Source organism: Neodiprion lecontei, chromosome 3 (genome assembly GCF_021901455.1).
Source record: "Neodiprion lecontei isolate iyNeoLeco1 chromosome 3, iyNeoLeco1.1, whole genome shotgun sequence".
Taxonomy (NCBI): Eukaryota; Metazoa; Arthropoda; class Insecta; order Hymenoptera; family Diprionidae; genus Neodiprion; species Neodiprion lecontei.
In genome coordinates this window covers 27,489,799-27,517,626 of record NC_060262.1, presented here as the reverse complement: position 1 = coordinate 27,517,626, position 27,828 = coordinate 27,489,799, and the positions used below count along the sequence as shown (strand labels likewise).

General features: G+C 33.5%; 1 protein-coding gene across 5 annotated transcripts; it reads right to left on the bottom strand.

Annotated features, from left to right (window-relative positions):
* Window positions 1-16: 16 nt before the first annotated feature.
* On the bottom strand, window positions 17-27,828 carry LOC107219867 (vacuolar protein sorting-associated protein 13). 5 transcript variants are annotated; one of them, XM_046735723.1, is made up of 60 exons: window positions 27,160-27,828; window positions 24,580-24,666; window positions 23,582-23,779; window positions 23,055-23,287; window positions 22,760-22,904; window positions 22,431-22,677; window positions 21,963-22,197; window positions 21,787-21,904; window positions 21,004-21,250; window positions 20,609-20,863; window positions 20,401-20,500; window positions 20,021-20,260; window positions 19,713-19,899; window positions 19,347-19,432; window positions 18,961-19,087; window positions 18,534-18,778; window positions 18,319-18,456; window positions 17,905-18,046; window positions 17,147-17,364; window positions 16,775-16,927; window positions 16,554-16,688; window positions 16,123-16,295; window positions 15,594-15,889; window positions 15,305-15,441; window positions 14,595-14,889; window positions 14,162-14,436; window positions 13,919-14,041; window positions 13,694-13,796; window positions 13,385-13,531; window positions 13,059-13,258; window positions 12,836-12,973; window positions 12,639-12,758; window positions 12,300-12,476; window positions 11,965-12,147; window positions 11,481-11,642; window positions 11,261-11,418; window positions 11,007-11,127; window positions 9,725-9,901; window positions 8,384-8,608; window positions 8,054-8,269; window positions 7,335-7,379; window positions 6,955-7,020; window positions 5,804-6,007; window positions 5,495-5,632; window positions 5,273-5,419; window positions 5,050-5,198; window positions 4,855-4,966; window positions 4,418-4,656; window positions 4,106-4,268; window positions 3,754-3,970; window positions 3,441-3,616; window positions 2,942-3,061; window positions 2,722-2,834; window positions 2,165-2,478; window positions 1,904-2,025; window positions 1,533-1,702; window positions 1,099-1,213; window positions 791-922; window positions 526-693; window positions 17-322 (listed from the first exon to the last, which is right to left on the bottom strand). In XM_046735723.1, exons 1-60 carry the CDS (start codon window positions 27,257-27,259, stop codon window positions 275-277), a joined length of 10,020 nt encoding a protein of 3,339 aa, XP_046591679.1. In that variant the 5' UTR covers window positions 27,260-27,828; the 3' UTR covers window positions 17-274. The 5 variants fall into 5 exon arrangements, with proteins under 5 accessions (XP_046591679.1, XP_046591680.1, XP_046591682.1 ...); XM_046735724.1 differs by lacking the exon at window positions 6,955-7,020; XM_046735726.1 differs by lacking the exon at window positions 9,725-9,901.

Genomic DNA, 27,828 nt, shown 5'->3' with positions numbered 1-27,828 from the left:
TGAAAATATATTACTATTACTTCTAGACTTTCAGTGCATTTATTCGTCATACTGGGCTGGGTTTCGTACACATGTATATATTATGTATGTCAGTCTTCAGGTGAATTAATAGAAAAAGATTTCAAATTGTTTGATAGCTGTATTAGAGAAAACTTTAGCTTATATATCGGTATAAAGAGAATAGATGCTCTGCTTGTCTTATAACAATTACTTCCGCATCTTTACCTAGATAGGATAAACTCAGCCGTGAAATACATTTTCGGTAAGGCTCAACTTATGATGAAACTTGTTTGATTTGCTCTTCAATTTTCCTGCATAAAACCTAAACAGATTTGGACAAAAGTATTTGTGGTTAAATTGCTTTATCACTAAAAACAATTAAAATGCTATATTCAGACACTAAAATACAATTATATGCTATGCATGAAATTATCGTAATGAAATTAAAACCAATTCTGTTGATCGACAATAATATTGCATAGATTGCATAGAACACGGTTTTCCTAGAAAATTTTCAACACTAACCTGTTTTATTTCGGGGTCTGAAACTAATATGATTTTTCCGTGATCAGTGCCACTAAAGAAATTTCCAAGTTTCTTCTTCTTATGAGTCTCTTTCACTGGAACTTCCACTCCTCTTTCGACTACCTTTGGTGTATTACCAACTTCTGTCCATGTGTAAGACCACTCAACCTGATTTGAAAACCAAATTAAAAGATTAATATCACACCTCGTATCGATATTGAAATTTAGAACACAAATGATGGATAAATAAGATAAGTGCACCAACCTGCCAGCCGCCAAACAAATCGTTGTGTACAAGGAAGGCTATGCGTTTGTCAGTGAGCAAAACTACATCCTTGTTAACGTTGACGTGATACACATAAATGTCAGTATTGGCATATTTTCCTTTCTCTAATTCCTAAAAATAAATATATGTTACACGTATTTTTCTAATCATTCAGTCCACATATTTGAACATTGATTTACAATTACTGAAAAGATTAGAAACCACGTGTGTAACATCTATAATGTAACATAATATACATTTCAGGTGATGAAATCTAAAGATAATCACCAGTGAATTTTATAACTTACAAGAAGAATTTTATTGCCATCCGCTTCGTGTCGAATATATGGTCTAACAAGATTATCCAGTTGTAGGAACCTTGGTGGCCTGACTCTTTTCACTTCTTCGCCCATTTCCGTAGCCCTGTAACAAATGCGAAAAACCGTAGTGCAATTGAAAAATACGTTGAAATGTAAGGCACATTTCCACACGTCGCACATAATTTTTTAAATTTTACTTCATGTCAATGGTCCTTGAAATATCGAATTTTTGCAGTAAACGTTCTTGTGAATGATACATAGCTCATTCAGTTATTTTTCAAGATATGAATACAAAAAAAGAAACTAAGGAAAAAACATTTGCAAAAGTGTTTAAATCAAACAACGCAGAAATTTGGCACTATTTGACACAGATTCGCATATTTACATACATTAGCATAAAATTATTGAAAAATTATAGTCACCGCTTAACAGCACCAAATGAACCACTAGCAAAATCTATAACACCGGCAGTTGGTCGTGTAACTAATCCAACAACACCTTTTCCAAATCCTTTGAAGAATCCTTCAACGCCTTCTTCTTTTGCACCTGATATTGGTTTCATGACAACACCGGTTACACCGTCGAATACTCCCTAAAAATTTTTATACTTTTCATTTTTGCATTTCCTTCAAATTTGTTTTTGTATTCCATTTCAAAATACTACTTATGTGTTATGCTTTTGATATTCAATAATACATTAATTTATAATCGTATTTGAAGTTTACTATATAAATGTATGACTAACATTATATGCTGGATAAATTGTGTTAAATTACATAAAGATTATATTTACCATGACCAAACCTTTGCCACTTCGTGCAAGACCTTCCTGCAAGTTAGCTGGCTGTTTATTTAATTGTTCTTGCCTCTTACGTTGATAGTCTTTGTCAAACGTGAGGGCAGCAATACCTTTGCCTACGAATTATTGTAAGTTGTGATTAACTAGATCACAAATAATGTTTACTCTGAATGCAGTAGTTTTTTTATGCAAAAAAATATTGAGGCATATCAAATCAAAAGTATAATTATCTTGAATAAAACATTTCTCAATTACCCATGGCTCCAGTAATTTTTGATACGGCTCCTGCCATGCCGCCAACAGTATGCCCAAACATACTTCTGACTCCGAGCAATAAACCTTCAGCAAATTCACCAGGACCTTGAATCGCACCTTGAAAAGGTTCATAGAACAAATCTTCAATCCCTTTCATGGTACCGACCACCAAACCGTATGGATTTCCAATAACGTCTAAGCCCAAGACAAGAACATAAGCTTGCTTGATCGCTTGTCCTACATAATGATTTGTTGCCTCTGATGTCAATTGATTGTGCGTCATAAAGGTGAATTGTCTTTCAAAATATGCTAATCTGTAATAATGAATTCATTTTGTATTATTCTATCTTTTTCGATGTAGCATATTATTAGTGACATTGTAAACTTACATGATATAAAGCAACATATATGGCGAATTCGAATTACAAAAAAAAAATGCACAGTGAAGATGAGTGCAAATTCTCTAGTTTTCAGCCAATCAACAGACAAGAAAAGTATAGAACCCAAACTCATTTTGACTGCACACTTTGCTGTAAGTTGATTTTGCTATTACTCACTTGAACACAATGTCATTTATATCCGTCAAAGTAACACCGATCCCTTGTAATAATACGTTTAATACTTGTGGCAATTGTGTGCTACTTCCAGTCATTGAAAAACTTATATGAATCTGCAATAACAAATTATACATGAGCTCATGAAAGTATGTGCCCCGAAGATATTATAACGACAAATTGTGTCGATCTGCGTCTACAAATTATTGAATAATAAGCAAACCTTAAGTGGAGAAAAATGCAACAAATCGAAAAAGTTCTTTTGTTCGGCTGTAGTTATTTGACTGACATGATACATCAGAGGCTCCGTGACTAGCTTCATGTCTTGTTGAAACAGTCCACTCTATAGATGAAAAATTTCAACGTAATTACCATTCGATGCAAATCAAATTTTGATTAAACGTTGCAAAGGATTTAAGACATTCACCTAGGATACTCAATTTCAGAGTGTTAAGAAATTATTTTGTTTTTAAAATTCAACGATGTTGGTGATCACTGTGTAAAAATAATAGCAACATATATTTCGCAACAACATACAACAGCTTTAGAGATTTCGAGAAGTTAATCAATTTAATAGGTACAGAGATGGGTACATCACTTTCATACAGTGAGTAATACCAATGCTATATGCTTGAGAGGAAAAAAGTACTTTATTGATACTTTGGCTCCGTTGAACGTGCAAATGAAATTTGTTTTCAGAAAATATTTTACGGTATCATTACCTCTTCTGCATCACTGGCCTCATCATCTTTGAATAAGTCCGTAATTGCGCCAATGAATCCGATGTCGACCTTGATGTGGAATTCTTGAATGAGTACTTTGAAATATTTGAATTGTTGCACAGTACTGTGCTCCAGTAGGCGTTTGAGAATACTTAGTTCAGCGAACGGTTTCATCACTGAAATTGTATGTATGTAGTTACACTCGGTAACGGAGTTATTTTGCAATTACACAGCAATAAAACTACCATTTATACTGCAGATATAATTGCAAATTCAAATGCTGAGGTATTTGTTCCTTATGTAGCCATCTTACCCGAACTGTGAACAATGCTCTTTGGAGGTGGAACTGGAGCTAAGATCACTGGGAAGACGCAATCATGTAATTGATTGTCAATCTGAAGACGATTTATTTTGGCATGCAACTGTACTTGATGTACAGATGAGCGATACTGCATCCATAATCCAGTTTGGAAAGTGCGATGGATATATCGGCGATGTGGTTTCATCATCTGCATATTGAGGTAGTCAACCTGGATATGTATAGAAATTCGTTATTTCCCGAAAAATTATGATACAATAAATTTACTAATCGTGTGTAATTTTATAGATACTATGATATTGTGGTTGAATCATGTACATGTACAAAAACTATTGCAAATACCGACCTCTAATTTAGGTTCCAGCATAATTCGATACGGCGGGTCTCTGCCAATTTGAAGTTCACGAAGATAATTCTGGTATCCATCTTCGATAGCAATTACATCTTTTGTACTCAACGCGCGCCACTGACCCCCAAGAGATTTTCGCGTTTCCCAAATAACACCAGAGCTGGGAAGTCATTATTATGGTCATGTAGTAATCATCGATTATTCTTTGTATCTCTATGCAATAAATTCTAAATAGTGTTCATAATTTAATATAAGTATGCGCAAACTGAAAGTTGATTACTGAACTATGCAATAAAATCTATAACTTACCTGGCAATACACATGTATAGAAGTTCGGTTCTACTTATATTGTTCACTAATGACACTCCCACACCATGAATATTTAGCGTGATTTCTTGATCATTAGCTTCCAAAGCTCCAGCCAGTTCACAGTCTTCGGCAATTTTCAAATTAGCAGTAAACAACAGTACGCGTTGAATGCCGTCAAGAAACGTAACGTAAAATACCTCTTCATCTACTTCTGGCAAAGTAAACGGACCTAGCTTATCCTAGAAAAATTAAATAATAGCACTTTAATAATAACAATAATAACAACAATAATAATAATAACACTGGAATAGCTGTTTGTTTTTTATAGTTCCGTAACCCAAAACTGATCCCTCATAGGATCACTTCGTTGTTTTTAATGAATCCTATGCAGAATGTCACTATACATTCCCTAAAATCTTGTAAACAATTGAGCTTACCTGCCGGAGATCATTTTCAATTTCTTTTTTATTTCCATCTTCCCAAACTAACGTTCTTGATCCAGCAGGGTTTTCCCATGTATAAAACATCCGGTTATATGATTGAATTGATCTGTAATTATTACATTTAAGTAACAGAACAGAATGTTTTACAATGCATTATTTGTGTCATATATGTTATGTTAGTTGAGGTACCTGACATTCATGGATCCTTTCTCCCAAAGATTGATAGTGTGCGAAGTATGGTTGATGATAAGAGCGGGAGCATTTCCAGGAGTGTAACCCGACATCGAAATATATATTCCGCCCTCATTAATCTGCACGTCAACATTTATCCCACCATACTGTTACATGAAAATAAAATAATTCATCAGATTTCGTGCTCAAGAGTAGAAGTTTTGGTTTGAAATACTAATACCTTATTTTCGAGTTTTAATAATGTTGTGTGAACGTCGGTGTAGATGAAGGCTGGTGTTGTCTCTGGATGACCCACTACTTTCGCTTTTAACGTTTTCACTTCTTGTTCAGAACGAGGCCAAAAAGCAGTACATTCACCAGGAGGTATCTATATCGGTTTAGATGTTATTGGCTGGTAGTTATTAAAAGCATGCATATTTCTCTCAAAGGTTGTTTTACTGACCTTAAAGAGAGGGTCAGCGGGTCGCTCACTTTCTTGGCATTCAATAAAGAAATCGGAGTTATTTATCAAAACATAATATGGGGTAAACGTAATTTGCTTGGTTAATGAGTTGTAAGTCAGCTGGTTATGGACGCCAATCTGAAAGAAGATGTACAAATTACATTACTTCAGAACCATTCAGGTGCCTATATTATTTATATTTAATTAAAATCATTCTTTCGTTGAGCCATTATTATTAGAACATTAAAAATCTTAGATCTGAATTCATTTCAATTAAACATCATCAATTTGTATTGAAATTTTTCGAACCTGATAAACAAGACCCTTGTATTTGCAAGAAACGACGCCCTTGCTTCCAGCAACATCAATAGAAAATTTATCTGACCATTCTCCCTCTTCAACTCTTATCATCGCTTTCTTTTTTCCAAAGAATGCTTTTCTACTAAACGAAAACAAAATAATACCCTTATAAGTTTCCGGATGGTAGAGAACATTCAAGTTGTCCTCTGAACTCTGAAAAAGAAACAAAATATTTGAGAAAATATTGTCAGTTCAAATTTTTTCACACTTATGAAAGCAAATCATATTTCAGTTGTAAAAATTCAATTTATTTTACTTTTAATGCCTTTCTCCTTGTACAGCATAGTGATGTAATTAGTTAGTGAATTAAATTATGAAAACAATGAAAAAACCATCATTTAACAGCATCTGGTTGTTTGACTATAAACAATAAAATAACAGCATTGTAAAGGTAATAAAAAACGATGATTTCACACGGTATTCAACAGTAGCTCATAACAGACTGGAATTTCCTTAGGCATATTATTGCATATGTTGCAGTGATAAAACATATAAATTGCCAAAATAATAAACATGCAAATATAAATAGAAGTTCCGGTGTACTAAAAATTAATCATACATATTAGTATCATTACGTAGCTTTCCACTAGACTTCATGCTGCAAATGGTAAGGCTTAATTTCTAAGTGATTCTAATACCAGGTTTGCTCATATTATGTAGACAATTGTAGCTTTCTGAATGAGAAAAATTGGGAATGTACTAATGAATATTTGAAAAAGACTGTATGCAAAACTAATTGGAGAAACAAACTGCCATCTTAAGATATAATGACAATTTGTTATACATAATCGGAAGATATTAGTATCTACATAACACAGCAATTAAAACGTCGATGGTACGATGATGGTGTTGAAAGTGTTATAAGAAAAGCTGTAATAAATTATGGCAATGTTGACCAATTCCCTAAAAAACGCTGTAAATTCAATCAAACATTCTGGCAACAAATGAAACAATAAATAATACTCAACAAACTACTACAAACTATGTGAATACGAATTGCCTTGAAGAATAACAGAAAATTGGGACTGTTATGAAAAAACCATTACTAAATCAAAAAGAAAAATGAAACCAACATAATTAAATCATATGTACTCAATCACCGATTTTCCTTTTCTCTTGTCATATTCACCACGACGCGGATGAGGTTTTAGACTGGAAATCCATCTCTGAAATGTACCTTTCAGCATGAATTACACCCAGAAAAAAAGATGTTCGTGAGAAAATGTTTGAGCCTAATGTTACATGGAAGTAAAATATTTAGCAATATTAAGTCTAAAAAAATACTTCGATTGTACCACCTAAATAATAGACTTGGTTTCTGGACACAAACACCTTCTCCACATGCAACTTCTCAATTGCACAATACGATGTATGACCTACACCAGGAAGTGCACCTACACCATTCATATGCAGAAGCCGCCAATCTCAACCTATTCTAAATTAAGCAAATTAACACTGAAGAGAATATATTAATTTCTACCTTGGTGGGACTTGAATGATCTTTGCCTGCGGACTTACTCGATTTCTGTAAAATAATTGTAACACAGTTATACTTTCATCAATTACTTACGAATGCCAACAACCACAAGATAAGTACAGATATAAATTTATCCTACTAAAGTTTGTACAGAGTTAGTAACAATCAAAGTTAGAGATTTATTATCATTGTTGATTTTCAAACCTCATAAGCATACGAGCTATCTTTAAAATGTTTACATGACATGCTCAAGCAATTGAATAGTTATGATAAATTAAGATAAGTTTTATACAGAGCTAAAAAGAATATAAAAGTAATCATTATCTACTTATACTCGTTAGAAGATTGGGTCTTCAATTTCTCGAAAAGTGACACAATTTAATGACAACTTGTATTTACGAGTCATGAATACGATTACAACTAAATTGTTAGAATCTCCAGGAAAATGGGTACACAGACAAAGTTAGCCAACGTTGTCTCTTGAATTCTCCCTCAAACTAAGTATTTCGTGAAAACAATACATTAATACATAAGTAACATGTAGTATTAGGGCAACATGTTAGGAAATTCATCAGCAGATTGTTCTACGGGACGTAAAATTGGATTTGAAAGGAATATTAAACACGAATAAAGTTATTCCTCAAATGTAATATTTTGTCATACAATATTAGTGTACTTCAAAATTTGAAACGCAAGCATAATTAAAACATCGATAAACTTACCCTGTAATACAACATTAATCCTGTCTTGTTCAACATCCAGAATGGGCAGTACAACGCCATGATTAAAGAGCCGTGTTTGAAAGACGTATGTATGCCTAAGTCCATAACAACCCTTTGTGGACTGTCGTATGATTCAAATGAGCAGACTGAGAACTCTGGTGGATTCGCTTGAATTTCAACTCTGCATGACCAATCTTTTTCTAAGTACTGTGGTAACTAGTGCATCAAAAATATATATATTAGAAAGACATAATTATAATACATTAGAAAAGTTATTCATAAAATAATGATTAAAAGTAAGTATGATATTACTCTTAAAAATCTGATTACCTTTATAACAATACTAGACCGTCCAGGCTCAATTGTAGATATCGGTAAAATTTTGCTGGCCTCCACGAGTTTTTCATCCATAATACCGGGCAAAGAAATGACGATGTTTAATGGCAGAAAATTTTTTAGATACACCGAAGGATATAAGTGTATGTTATAAGAGGTACTCGACATAGTATGTCGACTTGTATTCTCCAAGTAAACTTGTTCAATTTCTCCGACTGCCTGCAAATTCAATATCAGTATAACTAATACAATTAAACAAATCAATTTCTTTTTTTTCTATTGTTGGTGCTGTATTGAAATCTGAAACATATGTATACACTAGCAACTACACACTGTTTGGTTTATAGATACCTAAGAATTAAATATCTGAATATATTATTCCGTAAATAATATGAAATTGTAAAATAAGAAAGCTTTGTCATGCAACACAATTGCTCAGCAAAGTGCACAGTAGATACAAAGTAAGAATGTAGAAAAGATTCAGTTAATTTAGTATCATAAAGAAGCAACTATATTATGCCATGAGCAGTAAGGTTCATTGAAAAGATTTTCATAATAGGGCCCACTATTAAGACCCATTAAAAAAATTTTGGTCTGCTTTATTACCGATATTAAAAAATGAAAATATGCAACTTTGATTATAATTTTCAATCTTTTCATCAAACACTCGAAAATACAAAAGTTGCAGGCTTTTGAATTTCATTGTGACATTATTATTTGGTCGTCTTAAACTGAGAATAACTCTTGAAAGTTTTGAAAATTCAAAAAAGGTTTTGCAATTAAACTTGCAATTGATTTTCGAAAAGATGCAATGGAAAAAAGTGAAACACGAGCCTATTCAGCAGGCTATCAAAACATGCCCAAATGCATTTATAATTGCAATGATTTTCCCTAATCCTTGTCACTGTATATTCACTTGTCTCATTGAGAGTCATTGATTTGGAATAATGTGATGCGTTAAAATATGATTGATTTTAAAAAAATTATCATCGGCTTAACAATATCCATAGGAATGTTCACCAACATATCAGGATGGATGGGATCAATATCACCGAAAGTATAGAGAAAAGTTATCAAAGTGATAAAATATTCGATCAAAGCTATTATTCTATGTGTGTAGTGTTACTGAAAATCTACCATGCATAGGAATAATTATTGAGTAGATTAGACAATTGTAGTAAGCTAACTAGAACTATTAAATATCTCATATAAATTGTCTAATCATCATCTAGGCAGCTTGAGGAATTGTTTACATGCATAAACTTCACATTTTATATTACTTGATAATCAGGGTGCATAGGCGTTAAACAGACGTTGATTATCGAACGGTAGTACCTGGATAGGTCCTTCCAGATACTTGGGTACTTCTGATTTATTTATACTTGAACATCTACGCTCGACATAAGATATAGAACGATTTAATATGCTGTGCCAGTCGATGACGTCTAGTAATAAACCAAGAGTGTTGTTATTACAGAGGAAACTACCAACCATGATCATCATGAAAAACATCTAAAAATGAAGAATAGTACCGGTAGAGAAGTTCAATAAGCTTTGACAAAGAATTTTTTCATCACGAAAGCTATCACGCAACTGTTAAACAAAGGCCTGAATGATATAAATGTTTATATTATTAATTTCTCACACAATAAAATGCGATTTATCATCTGTAAATTGTATTACTCGATTACATCTAGAAAAATTTCTAAAAAGTAACGTAACAATACCACTTCTCACAACAATTACTGACATATTTGAAACAATATCGATTTTTTGCATTTCATGTTAAGCAATATATAAATTTGTGAATGCAGATGATTAAATAAGAAGCCGGGAAATAAAATCAAATAAAAATATATATTCAATACATTCCATTTTTAACTATCAAATTTCGAGATGCGCGGTTGTGCACTTCATGCCTAACATAGTGAGCTATTGGTTTGGTTCACCTAACACAATTTTAATCACTTTCACATTACTCAGTAAAGTTTTGACAGATATTTAACACCATAACACTACGAAATGCTGATTTGGTGTACACAACGTATCATTGTAGACTAGTGCGATTCACATTTCACTTAAGTATGAACCAACTTTCATTCGATTTACGTAACATATGTCATTGTGAATTTAGGGCATTTAGCAACATACATTTTGAGTAGCATATTTACATATCACTAATATGAAGAAGAATAATGCCTTAGCGAGGAAAGATCATATAAAGGTGTTTTTGGCGAGCATCAGGTATAAGTATTTAAAAGTACCCAGGTATATTCAAGGTATAGTTTACGGGACATGTATTATTTTTTATGTATACATAGGTACTGCAACTATCATATAGCTGATGCCTCTGACAGAATGCAAGTGTGCAAAGAATAATTTTAGTAAAATGAAAACATTATCCTATGCTCTTGAAGGATCGAAACCACATCAGAAATTTAAGAGTATTGAATATTAAGAGTATTGAATTTACTTTTACAATTTGCTAAATATCACCACATGGCATCCCGATATATTTTTAATGATTATTTCGGGCATGATTGAAGGTGATATGATATCCAATGTGGTTTTGAACACACCTCAGAAAGCGAGTTATCTGGAGATCAGGAGGTCTTACCTTTATGTAAAATGGTTCGACGTACTCTTGATGGGATCGGGGCTCACATTGCAAAAGCTTTGTCATGGAAACTGTTTTTTGTAGATCTTTCCAGATAAATGGAATTATCGATACTGTATATCTGTAATGAGGAGGTTACAAATACATGTCAAATATCGGTAATTATTGATTAGTTGCAAAAAAATCGATGATAATTGGTATCTCCACCACATTTGACAAGATCCGCACATAAAAATGGTGATAAATTTAGATACCCTTCAACGTTGAAGAATAACTCATTGGTTGGTGTGTAGACAGCATCTATTGGAAGATTGAGACATTGATCAGGTTCTACGGTACCAACACATTCAACTTCGTTTCCCCTTTTTGTCATGTAGTAAACCGATATCGGTTCACTAAAGTGATTGTGTACCTATAACAATATTCGCCACAATAACAATAGTAATGATCATGTACATAACGGTCAATGCTTACCTGAAGTACACTTCTAAGAGTAACAATGGTGCTTCCACCCTCTACTACTACATCAGATATTATTCCCCACTCATCGGCTCCATCGCCACGATGCTTCAATGAGAAGTACCTTTTATCTGCCCTTAATACTGGTACCTCAAGTTTGTTCTCGATCCCTTTAAACTGCAATTTATTTAGTACATGTGTACATAAATATCTTGGAAGAAAATCTCTATGTTTTTGGATATTGATTATAAACTTAACAATTCAATACATTATTAACAGTCCATAGCGTATGATATTTGTGTAATTAAGTAAATTATACGAATTGTAAAAAAAACTATGATTGACAACAAATCAGCATTTTAAATTAATTACTTGGGACAAAAATCCGGTAGTTAAATAGAGTACTTAGATTTGAAGGAATTATGATTGTAGACTATAACTTGACTGAAACAGTATACGAAAATTTATTAACCGTTATTAGTGGAAATTAAATTATTACCGATACGACAAAGGTGTTGTCACTTTGGATTTTCACTGATTCAGCTTTAAGTTCATCCAGAATATGTGTCTTTGCCGATTTCACGACTGTAGGAGCCAATTCCACAGAGGCTCCGGACTCAAGTACTACTTCCATGTAAGATCCAGTACTAGAATTACTTGCTGCTAACGGATCGTCGATAACCTGTAAAATGAAATAACTCGTCATGGCTTCTGATTTTTAATGAATTTACTCAGTATCGTTGTCTTTGCATATGATTATTGGAGTACCAAAAAAACTTCGTAACAGACGCGATTCATTTCTTTTATTGGAATTCAATAGTTATTTTTCTCTACCTTAAAATAACCATTTTCCAAATGCAGAGTCATTGATAGGCCAGTCTCATTCTTCAATAGGTACGGTGCCATTTTGACTACCTGCATTTTGCCAGGTTCCATAGCATTCGAGAATGCATTGCCGAGTTGTTTCAGAACATCAAGACACGTCTTGGTGACGGTTAATTCCAAGTTTTCCTAGTTAAAAGTACATAAATTCAGTATTGAATACCTTACTGAACCATGTTCGTTAGATTGAAATATTAGATACGTGATAGCAAGTAACGAGAAGCTTGTCAAAAATCTAATCGATGTATTTGGTGAAGTTTGTAATCACTTTTATAGACTTTTATTACTCACCGTCGACGAAACATCTATAGACATTTTAGCTGATTGCTGAGGTACTTCTGGGTCACTCTCCGTACTTGGACTTGCAACACTTGCAGATGGTGAGTCTATCGAAAGGTCGTGGAATTGAATCTAAATGAAACGAAATGAGTTGAATCAAATAAAAGTGAGACACCCTTTTGGGTATTAGAAAATTTGTAATAATTTACCTTGGTGTTCAGTTCCCATGGCGATGAAATGCGCTTTCCATGTTTCCTTGATTCCATGGGTTCAATCAGGGGCTCCCATAAAGCTAAACAACTATTGTAGTACGCCACAGCCAAAGTCATAGTACATTCTATACTCATCTACAAGTTCATAAACTTTACTTAGCAGTAACTAAACTACCACTTTCGATCGATATTTCGTATTGATAATTAGACAATGTCTTACAGTCCTAGTGCTCCAATCATTGACGTTGCTTTGGAAACCGAGATAGAATAGTAACATAGGCAGAGTCTTGTTTCCAACTCCAGCCTCCAGAGTTAGAAGAATAGTAGGTGCGCTAACAACGGCAAGTTCATGTTTATAACCAAAATCTGTTTCTGAACCTTCATTGATAGTAAAATCCTCAAATGCTTCAACCCCCGTTTCTGTAAATAATAAACTAAAATTTCAAAACCTTTCGACGATTCAAGCGGCATAATGTGACATAAAATAGTATTTTATCTAGACTACTGTTACTGTTTCTATTTACTGTTAGATAAGCTGTATATTACCTGCTTTGAGGAACCAATAATCATTCTCTCTGAAGGGAGTGATTGTCCAAACTCCGCTGTAATTTGGTTCTGGCTTTACCAAATCTTCGTCATCATCTTGCGCTTTTGTCACTGTCTGGACGACTTTATTTAGTATCTCAATGACACCTGTGAAGAAAATTTTTTTTGCACCTTTATACGAAAAACTTAGTTTGTTCATTTATCGAAGTGGCGAAAAACAGATTCTTGTTGATATGTAATTTGATGAAAATACAAAACCATATTTTGAACTCTTAATAACGGTCAAGATAGTTTGATATTTATTTTTACCAGGAGAAACTGAAACATGTATGTCGGTGCAGCAAATATCGACATGTAAACCCTTTCCTTCTGGTGTAGAACCTGCCAAGCTAATACTGCAGGGTCTCAATACCTTTAAAAATAACAGTTTTATTTTAGATTAGACAGACTTTGAACTATTATCCTGTACAAGTGTCTCAAAGTCTAAGTTTGTGGAAAAATGTTGATGAATTAAAGTTTAGAGTCAATCTATACCTGATATATGGACTCTGACCTCCGTAACGGATTGTAGATTCCAGTGAGAATTGACGTGTCTTTGATGGAGCCTGAAATAGTTTGATGATCACCTACCATTCGCAACTTCAACAACACCTCAGTCTGTGAAAGAAAAAAATTGTAATCAATACTGCTGAATTTTGTGGACTTATTATAACTATAGAAAAAAAATCACTACCATTGGAATGCTACATTCTCACGTGAATCAATTTTCTTCCTTACATTTAGTATGATGCAGTTCGAGTCAATGTTGTCCATATCTTCAAGAAGAATTATATCTGGTTTCTCAATGTGGAGATTTAATGTAATCATCGTAGCAGTAGGTTGAACATTTACAGATGATTTATTCTTTTTGGTGTTTGTTTCATTGACGCCCTTTTGTACAATGGCTGGGGGAGTTTGGGTTGATGGTGGTTGTTCAACATTAAAGAAATCTTTGATTTTCATTAGATAATCCAGGGACACTATTATACTGAATGAAAAGACTCGAACGTCAACTGAAAAATAAATTAAATTATCGCATTATATTTAGTTTACCGATCTCGCAATTCATTAAAAGTTTAGCGACACATGCAAACACTATTCGTTTCTGTTCAAACTAAATCAATTCAACTAAAACATAAACCTAGTACATGTTCTGGCATAAATTACATACCAAAAGTATCATTTATTCCTTTTCGTAGAGTCATGTCCACCATACTTCTGATGGGTTTAGCATCTTTTTCGGGACTTGATTCGTCTTTTTGTAGTGGTTCATCGATCCTTTCCATTATTCTAGTCAGAGACCCTTCTCTGTTTAGTCTAGTATCATCCAAAGTGCAATTCATCAAAAGAATAGACGTTGCTAGTAAACCATCACCAAACATACGTCCCTTTACAGCGAAATGAGACAAACTAAACTTGGCCAGCCCGTTTTCCGCCAGATGCAAAGGAGACGTATCAGACGCGAGCTAAAAACAAATATTATGGAGAGCATTAATAATACAAATTAATGGTGAATTATTTTACCATATGCAATGAAGTACAGTATTTGGAGATTACCGCGTACATAGTCGAAAGGGAAATTTCAGAGCTATCAAATTGAATGAAATAAACAAGTAAAGGTTTAACTTCTTGTTGCAATTCACTACAAAAGAAAGTCAAGTGGTTGGTCTAATTTTCTCCAAAGTCTAATCAGTTGTAAGTTAGATAAAGCGAAATAAATGGACCAAATTTCATCTAAATCGGTCTATCCATTCCTGAGGAGATCTAGTGAGAACTCAACTTTTCATTTTGGTGGTGATTAGAATAACTTCCTCTGTTATCTGAGAATGTAGAAATGAGAAGTAAAAAACAAGAAAGTGAAAATTTCTGTAAGCTACGTACCAATTTCGATCCACCACTAAACAAATTGATAACTAAACTGTCCATGATGAATTCGAATTTCACGAGAGTATGTATTTGTTTTTGTTCCTGTGGTTTTGTCACTTCACTTTGCCTTGTAATTTCTAAATCTGGTTTGACTGTGGATAAATTATGATATTGGTGATAATTAGTAAACTTGGTATTTTTAGACTTAAAAGCAAAGAGTTAAATAATACATATATCAAAAGAATCATACATTATTTTAATTCAATATGTGAATATATACGGACATAAATTTAACTTCTCTCACTTGATTGTTGTCTATTCCATTCCACTGCTGGTGAGACTTTAGAAGATTGGGCAACATCAGGTTCTGGATTGTCTACAGTTTCCCCCAAGTTTTCGTTCAAAACTTTAATTATTGTTCCATAATCGGCCTGACTAACTGATAGTTCAATTTTTTTCAATCTACCAGACATGTCAATATCAGGGATAGCAGTGAACCATGCTGTTGACAGGTTCCGTTTAATTAGGAAAGTGAAGCTAAGAGGATGCAGTAACAAAACTTCATTATCAGTGACAAATTCGTTTTTATTCAACTTGACCCTGCGAAGAACGAAACAATTATTGTGGCTATGTAAAAAATAATAATGCAGTGGATATTTGCAGTTAAATAGAATATAGAATGTGAATTTCGATTTAAAAATAAAAAACACTTATTGACGGCTTAACATGCTGATGAGTGTTTGGTTGCGATTACCACCAAAACATAGAATGCCGGGATTAAGTTAGATTGATAAATGAAGATGAACCGTGTAATGGAATAAAAAAATTGACACCTTGATAGCTTGATATCTTGTAGATCAATTTTCATTTCATCAACTATAGGAGAGTTGCCATCTTCGCTGATAACTTCTAACTTTTTTAAAGTGTTGGTCACTGTCAGATTACCCATATCAAGCATTAACGCATGCTCACTTTTAGAATTCATTGGTATATAAACTACTGGAGCCTATAAAATTACAAAAATAATAATCTTGCTGCCAGTAAAATTTTTAATTTACGTATGCACTAATTATCATAAACCAATGGAAAATCATGGATTGAATTCTCCAAAATACGAAAGGTATGAATTTTAAGTACATCTGAGTTTGATTCAAATATCCACTGAAACACTTAGATCAGAAAAGTATATGCTTGTTACAGGTACCAATAAAATATGTACAGATACTTGACAATAACCCACAATCAAATTTTTTTGCCTTATTACCTTAATTTTAATGCCCAGTTCAATCCGGGTCGCTCCTTCTTGTACATCTTTAATATTGGTTTTTGCAGCTTCGGCAGCAGCGGCCGATGCTTCCTTGATAGCTTCTTGCGCTGCTTGAAAATGATTCAAAAAGTTCTGTAAACAAAAATTTATAAACTCTTAACTGAGTTTTACAATTGGTCACGTAGCTACAAGCATAGACTTAATATTTCTATATTTACCATGACACGGGTTACGAATGAATTGAGAAATACTACTCTGTGGCAGCCCATAACTACTTTTATGGACATATTATTTTTATCAACTTCCCATGGTTCAACATTGTAAATTACAGCTTGAACTTGCAAAGACTCTGATGATGTTACTGACATAATCTGGAAACAAAATATAAAATGTAGCTCTTTAGTCTACACTGTTTTGGTAATAGTGTACCGCGTTTTATCACTTTTGGAAGCAATAAAAATGTTTATTGTTAATTAATGTACAAGAGAAGAGATGCTTACTAAATTTTTGTGAAAAATAAAAGGCAATCTTAATTTTCTTTCAACAAAAGTATTTCGTTTGAAATATTTTGAAGCATGAGCTACACTTACATTCTCATAAATAGACGTTGAACTGTGATCAGCAATTTGAATTGAACCAATATTCACATTTGCTTGTGAATAAGATGTCTTCACAATATAACCAGCAACTACATTTTTTATGAGGAATGTACTGATGTCCATGGCATCGCTGGCCATTTTTATTCCTATTAATCCGACTCTTGCTTGAATTTTAAGATCTATGCATTCAACGACTATTCTTTTTTTACCTGTAGAAGAAACATTGAATTGGTGCTATCACGTGGACAATCGGATAGTGGTCATGGTTATCCGATGCATCGCATGCAGTAGTATTGAGCTATTTCCTAATTTTTAATCAAGACTATGATTAAACGTGTTAATTTTTAGTCATACGAGTAAAATCAGGATTTTAATCTCAATTGAAATTTCTCAAATTGAGAAAGTAAAAAATACTCCCGAATTCAATTGTTCAAATTTAAATAAACTCTATGAAATTAAATATCACTTCCTTACTTCATCTACCATGAAATATACATTTTCTGCCAAATAATTTAAAAATGTACTTTTTACGTACGGACAGTGCTCTAAGCTCACACTATTCCCTCACGTTTAAATGTAATTCGTATTTTATTTAGTCTAACTTACGAAATATTAATGTCTTTTCTAATTTACAAGTGTAAATAATTATAAATTGTAATTAGGCCGTACTTAACACTGTACATAGTGCGCATGTACAGTACCGAACATGTTCCAAGGAAAACTAATTGATTGAAAGTGAAATTACTCACGTTGGTTTGTTGCTTTAAGAATCTTCTGTTTGCCTGCATTTATCAAATGAGGTCCCTCTTCATGAATTGTCGCAAACCGAGTTGGTGTTGATATAACTGCTTCAGTTTCAATAGTATGTTCAGTAGTTGCAGATACCCTGCCCTGAATGTAATGAAAGATTTACATTAAGACCAATAGTTGTCTGAAGCTACGACAATCTGAGCATATTACTTCTTGATTTGACTAGGAGGGAAAGGCTGAAGTGATAAAATAATATGAATATTTCGGTGAAGCCAGTTCCATTTTTTATGACTCAATCATTCAGTAACCTAAACAGCGTGTATAAACTGTATTGGATACAAAACTTCTATAATTAGAAGAAGTTCGTTGGATTCTCATAATAATTTTTTTTCGTGAAAGTAGAAAACAATTACCTGAACATTCGAGATAAATTTAAGAACATTGATGATAGCTTCTTGGTGAAGCAATACATCCAGCTTGGTAAACTCCATCTGTAATAACTGTAGAACAGAACCATGGACTGTGGAGAATTCTGGAGAATGCTTATTTACCTGAAAAGGTAATTTACATTAATTAGAACTACTAGAACAATCCGATTGTGTTTAATACTCGGGAGTAATCGACTTACAGTTACATATTGAATTATAATAAGATATTCTTCAATGCCACTGGCCATGGGGGTGTTTATCATGAAGATCTCTCCCTTGTCATGATACTGTGTGACTTGTACACCGCCAAGTCTTAGCTTTACATCTTGGTCAAACGATCGCTGGACCATCTCTGCCTCCAACTTTAATACTTCAATTTTAAGGAAAGGCTGTTGTATCTCAGAATCTGCAGAGCCTTCTTGTTGCACGAGTGTGACAACGAATTCTGCATGTAAAAGGAATGAAACATTTCATTGCTCAGCATTCAATATTTCAAGCCGCAGAGATGATTTTACAATATTTTAGATATTCAATTCTACTCTTCTTTTACAATTAAAGAGAGCTTCATTCGGGCACTAAAAAGTTATACGTAACACAACATAAAAAAACATATCTTGATGTCATTACCTTTCATTACAAACTTGGCTTCCAAATCAGTTGTTTGTTTTAAAGCAACCTTTGACTGTTTTTTTTCAATCATAGAAGGAATTGCAGACAATTCTTTCTTCAAGGATAATTGTGAGGCTGATTTGGTCTATGTAAATAAACATGAAAGATTTACTTTGGTGACAGGAAAAATAAATAAGATGTCTGTTTCTATTATCTAGGAATTGGATTGCTTCACTCAGTGAAATGTTGAAAATGGTGAATGAAAAATTAATTTCGATAGAATTTTTTTAACAATGACATGTACAGCGTTCAATTATGAGTAAATATTTTTTAAATTTCTTAAGAAGGAAAGTCCTACATGATAAAAGTGTAGCATGTGTCACATACAAAATGGAATAACATACACTCAATGGTTGTGGTGCAGGTACATCTTCGTTTTGCGGTAGAGGAATGCTATGCGCAATTGTGATCGCTTCTAACAATCTTGAATCTGAAAATATTCCAAGTTATAAGAGCTAACAGTATACTGCCTCGCTAAAGGCGTACCGCTATTATTGTCATTACATTAATTATTTCACATACTGTAACTGCATAATTATCATACGAATACAATGATAATCGCTCACCATTCACAGCCTAATAGATTGTTAAAGTATTTGAAAGGAAAATAAGAACAGTACTGGTGTACAGAACTTTTCAATGTTTTGTTGCACAGTCGTATAAATACTTTTGATAATAAGGAAGACGAGATGAAGCTTCAAACCACCCACCAGATATGTTGAGAGCTACGGATGGAAGCTGACCCAGAATTTTCATTTTAGGCAGTAAAGGATCGTCAAGAATCAAACATTTGTCAAGCTGAATTTCCAAAGTAGTTGGTTTCAACACAGTCATGCAACCCACAACACCAGTAGATAAAGTTTCACGCCAATTCTCATTTGGCAAACATACGAGTGCCTGTAACATTTTCGATAAGAATCATAAAAAATTAAAATTGAAACGTACGCATTTCTTCAATAATGAAATCGCATAATATAGCCATCGACTTGTTAATAGATCACTGAGTGTGGAGCATTACCTGAAAATTCACTATTTTCATAATAAACTTGTCATAACTGTAGGTTCTGAGTTGTGCTAAAATATCTTCCTCGGATTTTCCCATGTCAACTAATTGTTTAACAGTAGCAGGTGCTTCACTATCTCTTGGTTTTGCTAAGGAATTTACTTTCAAGCTACCCAAGTTGAGTACAAACAACGATTCATTGCCTGTATAAAAACCTTTATGCGGTACAATCAATTGAGATGCTTGTAGATCAACCTGTAAACAATTATCACACTTAAATTGACAATTTATATACGGCAATGCCATCTCACGATGGATAGAGCTGTACTTCAGAATCAGTAATACATTCAAATTTCGTGACAACGCAATCCAAAACTCTGTGTCACTATTTATACCTGAATGTCTAGTATAGAGTGCTTCTCGATAGCATATTCTAGACCTAATGCGGACATCTCTTTCAAACCTTCTAGTTGCATAGCAGCTGCAGCTTGAATTCTGTGACAAAAAAAACAAGGCATAATTCAGAACAGTAACAAATCATGCCCAAGCTACGAAAACTTTCAAAGTGTGTATAAATTCAATGGTGAATTATTTAGTACTTACTGAGTCAACGTCGAATTATCTTGTACTTTGAATACACTAACTAATTCAATAATGGTATGTGCGTCGTAGACAACTTGTACGGAAGTAGACTTGATTATAACACGATCTCCACACAATTTATCAATTGGATTTTTCTCGTAAGTAACAGCAAATAACATGCTGTCAGAATTTTCTTCTTCGGATGACAATAACACAGGAACTGTTTCCTGTTGCCTAACACCAAGCAGCTTCAAATTGTTGATTGAAGCAGTAGCCCTAAAATTGTTAGTAAAACTATATTACATCAACATTTATAAAATAGCATTAGCGCAAAAATTTTCATTAAATCACAATATTCGTCTAAGCTAAAACTTTCTCGTGATTGAAAAACTTCACAACCTGAAATTTACACTTACGTTATGCCATTACCAGATGGTCGTGATTTAAATCCAACCTGAACACCATTGAACTGCAAATCCAATACCTGAGGGAATTCTTTTTCAGTATCAAGTACAAAAACCTCGAGTCCATGTAGAAAGAAACGACAGTCAACATCCTCGTATGTTTCAGGGTAATGAGTTAAACCAGAGTTTTCTTGATAGTCTATAGCTCGATACAACTTTTCTTTCTCTTGCGGCGTCATCGCTTCTTCAAATTTGCGCACTGAGAAATATTTAAGATTATTTAACTGTTTAAAATTCAGACAGGAAATTTGTGGCCCTTGTCGAACATCTTAATTCTTATTAGCAGTTTTTACAAACACCAATTATTCCAAACTTCCAATTTTTGTATTAATGTTTCCCAATATTGCTATGGGAAAGATATTAATAAAATTATCGAACCAAACCAAACGTCTTCTGCCACTTGAGCAGGCCTCTGATATTCCACCCACTCGACTAAAATTCTTACGTGCCCCTCTTAGTGTCGCCAACCATAGTTCGCATTATCTGGCACTGATGGACAAGCGCACTGCCCCCTTCGCCGCCCTTTCCTCCTTGCTATCCATGCAAGCTGGATGCAAGACTACTAGCGTTATGCAAAGGGTGGCGATGCTAAGAGGGGCATCCCTTGGGCTCTGTACCAGGGACCTGCACTTGATTAATAGACTTCACTCATGTTAATTTATGAATTTAAATATATGTTATGACATATGAATTGACAATTAGGAAAAAAAATGACAACAATGTAATTAAACCCACTAATAGCTGCCGCTGAAGTAAGATCTTGTTCTTCCTCTGTTTGACTGCTTCCCCACAGAAAACCGAACCAGCCTCTTTTTGCCTTAAGACTTTTTTCTTTCTCTGCTAGCCGTTCGACCTAGAGATTGATACAACATTAACATAAAAGATAAACTATTCAGGCATTGAGTTTATACCTCTAGTTCAATTTGCTGTCTAATGATGACCAAATTAAAGATGTCCAAGGTTCTCTCACATTCTGTAAGATGATCCAAAATATTCTGTGCCACTTTTTTATTAGTCAGTTTTGCATGATAAGCTTTTGCATAGCTACGACAGGTATCCCTGTGCTGTTTCATGTGATTCCAATCCCAATTTCTTTGGCACCTACGAATTGTTTCCTCCAAAACGCAGGTATATGCGAATTTCCACCTAAATAACATTACTGTCAGTGGGTGTATGGGTCAATTTTCGTTGCACATAAAGGCGCCAAAACATAACGCTCAGTTTCTGTTAATTCAATTCACTTTAAGGACAACTTTTTCCTCATTACTTTCAAGGCAGCAAATTAATTTCCCAGAAATTTATATTCATTTAATCATTCTTTTTGTAATAGCAAAGTATTCACTAGACTAGAAAAAAACATTATAAATACATGGCATTACCATTCTTTGTAATGACCCCGGTACGATGTTAGATTTGGTCTGTATTTCTTATACGGGGCAGCTTTTTGTGCCCTGTCCAAGCCTTCGCCCAATCTCATTATTGTTTGATACTGAAGCTTTGTTAATCCTATTTTCAACTTTTGCATTTCTGCATCCATCCATACTTTGGGAATTGTATAATTACTTCCATCGGTTTCAGGTTTTGGATTCAACTTCAATTTTACCTTAGCATTTATTGGTCCCAGAACTAAAATGGAAATTAAAACATCATCGAGATATACAATGAAATTATGCTGTTGTCGCTGATAAAAATAAAAATAATTACTCACGGTATTGGTAGCCTAAAGGTTTATAATCCATTGTAGCAATTCCTTGTGTAAAAAGTTCAGTGTATCGTTCATTGTATTGAAGCTGGTTACTAATCTGCTCTGATGTTGGATTCAGATAAACTCCTAACCCATCCAAAGTGCATAACTAGATCAGTTAATTATTAATTAACATAAGAACAGGTATTGTATATTATTAATGTTATTAATACTACAGTGGTTGAAAATGAGTATGGCTTTCCACATATACCGATAACGTTATATAACTATAGAAGTGGGAATTACAACTTCAACTAACTTTGTAAATTTGAGCGATGGCATGCATATCTTTCAGATTACCACTTGTTGTCCATGATTCGTCACAACTTTCAACTGTAAAGTTGCTCAAAGTAAAACCAATGGCAAATGGAGCATCCTTAAATGATGTATGATCTTCGTATCTGACATGTATCTTTTTTATTTCCACGTGAATATTTTTAATCATCCGAGCCACCAACTTTTCAACCATTGAATCATCCAGTTTTTCTGGACCTGTAAAAGTTGAATTAGTATGAATAATAATTCTATGATGTTCAACACTGAAGAGTAGGTGCTCAAGAATATCACTTCTTTGTAGACCTAATAAGGTTTCAAACTTGAAATTGATCAGACAAAGAAACTCAAGCACTTGTAGACTATGACATTCAAACTAATACTTAAAACTAGCAGTTAAAACGTTTTCTTAACAGTTACTGTTTATGCTTCTATGTTTGAGGAATTTGACTGGTAGATTTGGCTATCATTTTCAGTATTGGTCAATTGTTTATGAATTTTTACTCTATACACCTTTAACTTCAGCTTCTCGTTTTGTTCGTTCTACTCTGGCAATTTCAGATTGCTTAGCTTCGAGTGTGGTTTTGGCTTCCTTTTCTGCGTCATATTGCGTTTGACTACCAGGTACAACCAGCAAATAAAGTTCTTCGATAATGGCATCCACCTGGCCATTCCACATATCCTTGAAAGGGATCTTCAGGATTAATTTTCCTTAAAATTTGAAAATGTCAACGTTAGTGAAGATCGATAACAAGTTTATACCGAGAAAGATTCTTCGAACACATCTTTAAATATGCAGTGACTTCATGTGCAAAATATAACTAAATATTTCTTGAAATCTAAATGAAAAGCCACAATTCTTAACATGCTATTAGCTACATAGAACTTCATGAAATCAGTGTTTGATGTCAACATCGTTTATTGTATTATAAATAATCTTTGAACAGCTTAGGCTCAAATTTGACGATAATCTGTATAAATAAAAACATGCATCTTGACCATACTAATGGTTGATATCAAATTTTAATCTTACTGTAATGGGTGATATTTTTTTCCCATGATTACTGGTAAAAATGAAGTTCAGAATTTTTACTGATATTACAGCCCAAGATTTGAAGACACTTGTAGTTGAAATTATTGACTCATTATTCACCGCATGTCTGAGTACCAAATGAGCTTAGTATTTGTTATCACGTTAAGCTACTTAAGTCGAAGGTAGGACGTCACATATAAAGAGTAGCACTACAAGCTACACATGAAACATATTCTTGACCTATGACTCACCTGGATTACAACATTAATACCTTATCAACTGTGTGGAAATATTTTGGGAGTAAAGCCGATATTTTAAGTCTTACAGTAATTGTAAAAACTAAATTATTCATTAAATGCTCAAGGTGTATTCGTTGAATTTGTTTACTATTGGAGCACTGATACAAACATTTAAATTTACAATTCATACTGATTCAATGCTGAATGACTATTATTGTCTAATTTTAATGTGTACTTACCCAGCCTGCCATAGGCTAACTTGATGGGTTGGTCAAGTTTGTCAAGTGCCGATTCCTTTATTAATAAATCTTTCAGTACTACATCCCCTGAAAAAATGATCAATAATCAATTTAAATTTACTTGTTGTAAGTGCTTATTATACGATTGATTTCTTAATAAAAAGTATGTCAAGTGCAACCAATTCAAACAAATATATTCTTTTGAAATAATTCTGAGGGAATGCATAAAAAACTGAACTTCATTGTCTTAAACCTGATATTTTAAAATTTCACATCTCTGTGTATTATACCATAAATATCTGAATATTATTACGAAACTTCTAAGATAAGCTGACAGAGTGATATGTGTGAAAAAAAGTTTAAGCCGTGATCTTTATTGTCGTCTTAAGCTTGGAAGAAAGTTCGGGAATCAGTGGGTGGTACAAAAAATTACCAACTTTACAAATTGGATTATCTCTTTCATCTATTGATATATAAAAAACCATGTAGGAAATTTAGAAGAGAAATTTAGAAGAAAGAAATTTAGTTGAGCGAATCTGTCCTTTGACAATGCAGACATCATAGAAATATGAAATATAAATTATAATAATCCTTGCAAAATTGATTGCGTGTTACATTGACCAGTCAGAATAATTGGCAACATGAAAATCAGAAAAAGCTTGTTTTGATTTTTGATTCTTGTTGCAGGTAAAAATAAGGTGATAAATTGCCATATTCATTAACATGCTAAGAATTCCGACTTTTATCAGCATCATTTTTTCATGTATACGCAATGAAGAACTGCGAATGAAACCGAGTACGCTTCATCAATGGTGCGTACAAGCCTGTTAAGAAAATGGTATCAAAGTTCTGAATTTCAATTTAAGCCCTGATTTGGTGACTCAAGATCTGGATAAAACAATCAATAGTCCAGTAACAATTCTGAAATGAAATCTAACAAAGTTTTTTTGAGATGAAATGTTGTAAGTTATCTTTGATATTTAAGGATGCCTTGATTTTTGACATAACCAATTTATTTTTAATTTGAGTTTGTGCCAACGATACGATTAGAGTTCATAGGAACCACTCCAAATCATAAATTAAGTTTTCTTTCGATAATCTATTGCCGGAAAGCATTTTTGCAAAGTGTTGACAGTCTCTACATATAAAGATTAGTGGTTAATAGTAAAAATGTTACATAGCAGTTCGTAATTCATTCATATGATTTATACTCAAATAAACTAATCCAATCTAGGTTTGACCTTGACCTTTTATTTCTCTTTTACATCATTCTAATAAGTGAAATAAATCAATTTATTTCACATCAACATGCTGGAAATTGATTTATTCCACATAGGTGTAAACTTTTATCGTTAGAAAAAGAGTACAAGTTACATCTATCTTGTAAACAAGGTAAAATTGAGAAATAAAATATTTCCATTTCCTTGATATTGTCATGTACTCAAATCTGTTTTCCATTTACTTCATCAATTGCTGTACAAAACAACCACTGATGCTATGGTTGATTTTAAATTTTACAGTTATTTTCTCGGTAAAATTTTCTGCCTAATTCTATAGATTAACAAATGTATATTGGTTTCGAAAAATTACGTTCTCAGCAAAATAAAATCGTAATAAAGACAGAGTACTGCAGTTCATCGTATATTATCATAACAGGGTTATAGGATTAAAGGAAAACCTGTTGTTTGATCATAGATAAATTTCGTTATCAAAAGCTGAGATAAGTTGATACACAAAAAATGAATATTTTAAATAAAATGGAAATATATTTCAACCCAAATTCAAGTCCTTGTCCTGTCAATCAAATCTGTAAAAAAGTGTTGGGAATTAGCAGGACATGGACCATGATACATTGTTTAATCAAGAAACTACAAGGTATGTGTTCTGAAATATGTTGCTGGTTATGTACTGTAATTTGTGTTTAATACAGTGACAAGAAGAAAGGAAGAAAGAACAATTTGCAATGCGTGTAGTATATTTCTAAAACCACTCGTGTCAGGATCGATTAAGGCTTGGGTTGGATTACATTGGAATGACATATTAGGCTTAATTAAATGATATATTTTATTGAGTACCAGAAAATGAAGCAAATTTTGGTTAATAATTGAGTTTGTGAAATTCGGCAAGCAAAGCGTTCATCACGCATGAGTTTCATGCGTATGTGATAACAAATTATGACGGTTAGACAGTGATAACGTAAAACGAATAAAAACGAAATAGTTTTTATCCTCACAAATAAAGACTAATTTATAGCCAGCCAAAATATAAATATAAATAAGAACAATAATCTCCGTTGCATAACAGCGTTCAGTGCATGAAAATAATTTATTAGTTAAATAATATACTGCATGTATGTGTGCATAATGATTTTAACAAAATAGTTTTTCCGCGTATCTGCTTTGCTCTCTTGACATTCAAAACGCTCTACTCTACAGTGCTACCAACTTTACACGGAACGTTGACTCACTTGCAGTTTCCTCGTCCGTGAGCTACAAGCTCTATTACAAGTCCTGTAATGGACTAAGAAAAGCATTGCCAAATAAACGTTAAGATGCGGTATAGTTTAGAAATTATCTTTACCTCCCCACAAGCTCAGCTTGAGCTGTTTGTGGTCAAGATTTTCAATATAATCGCCTAACACCTTGTTGAGGAGTTCGGCGATGACCGATTCGAAAACCATTTTTGACGTATGTTCGGTAAACGCTTCAGATTACACAAAAGTATACTCGACAGTCCGCAGAAAACTCACTGGGCAAAACAATTAGTAACGCCCATTGCCGTGGAGGTTAACTCACGCGTGAAGCGGAAGTTACAGAGATTATTTTCGCACGAGTTTTAACTCATGCAAGAAAAACTCGTGCCGCACCACATCCGCACAGTTCTAAATTTGAGGCTGACGCGAATTGTGCGTTTCACTCCCAAGTTATTTCTAACCAATTACGCGATCACGATTTCTTTGTGATCATACACACCGCACAATGGCCCGTCAACAGTTCTCGATTTTAAACACAAATTATTGTACACTTTAACAGCTGATAATACGATCCATTCACCGTGGCTTAAAAAATAAAATCAAGTCGTGTAAGACAGCTAAGCGCATGTAATGCGCCAAAATTTGGCTCACGATCAGTGCAACAGCACTCACTGCAGGTGGTGTCGGATTTATTTTTTAATGTAGAATACCGACAAAACTAGACTGCCCTGTCAATGGTGCGTGTATGTATGTACGCATAATATTCTTATGGACGC

Coding starts and splice junctions, on each gene's coding strand:
- LOC107219867 (XM_046735723.1), bottom strand. CDS start 27,259: ATGGTTTTCGAATCGGTCATCGCCGAACTCCTCAACAAGGTGTTAGGC. Junction 14,437..14,594: donor AGGAATAAATGATACTTTTG/GTATGTAATTTA, acceptor TTTATTTTTCAG/TTGACGTTCGAGTCTTTTCA. Junction 1,214..1,532: donor TCATTTGGTGCTGTTAAGCG/GTGACTATAATT, acceptor CATTTGTTACAG/GGCTACGGAAATGGGCGAAG.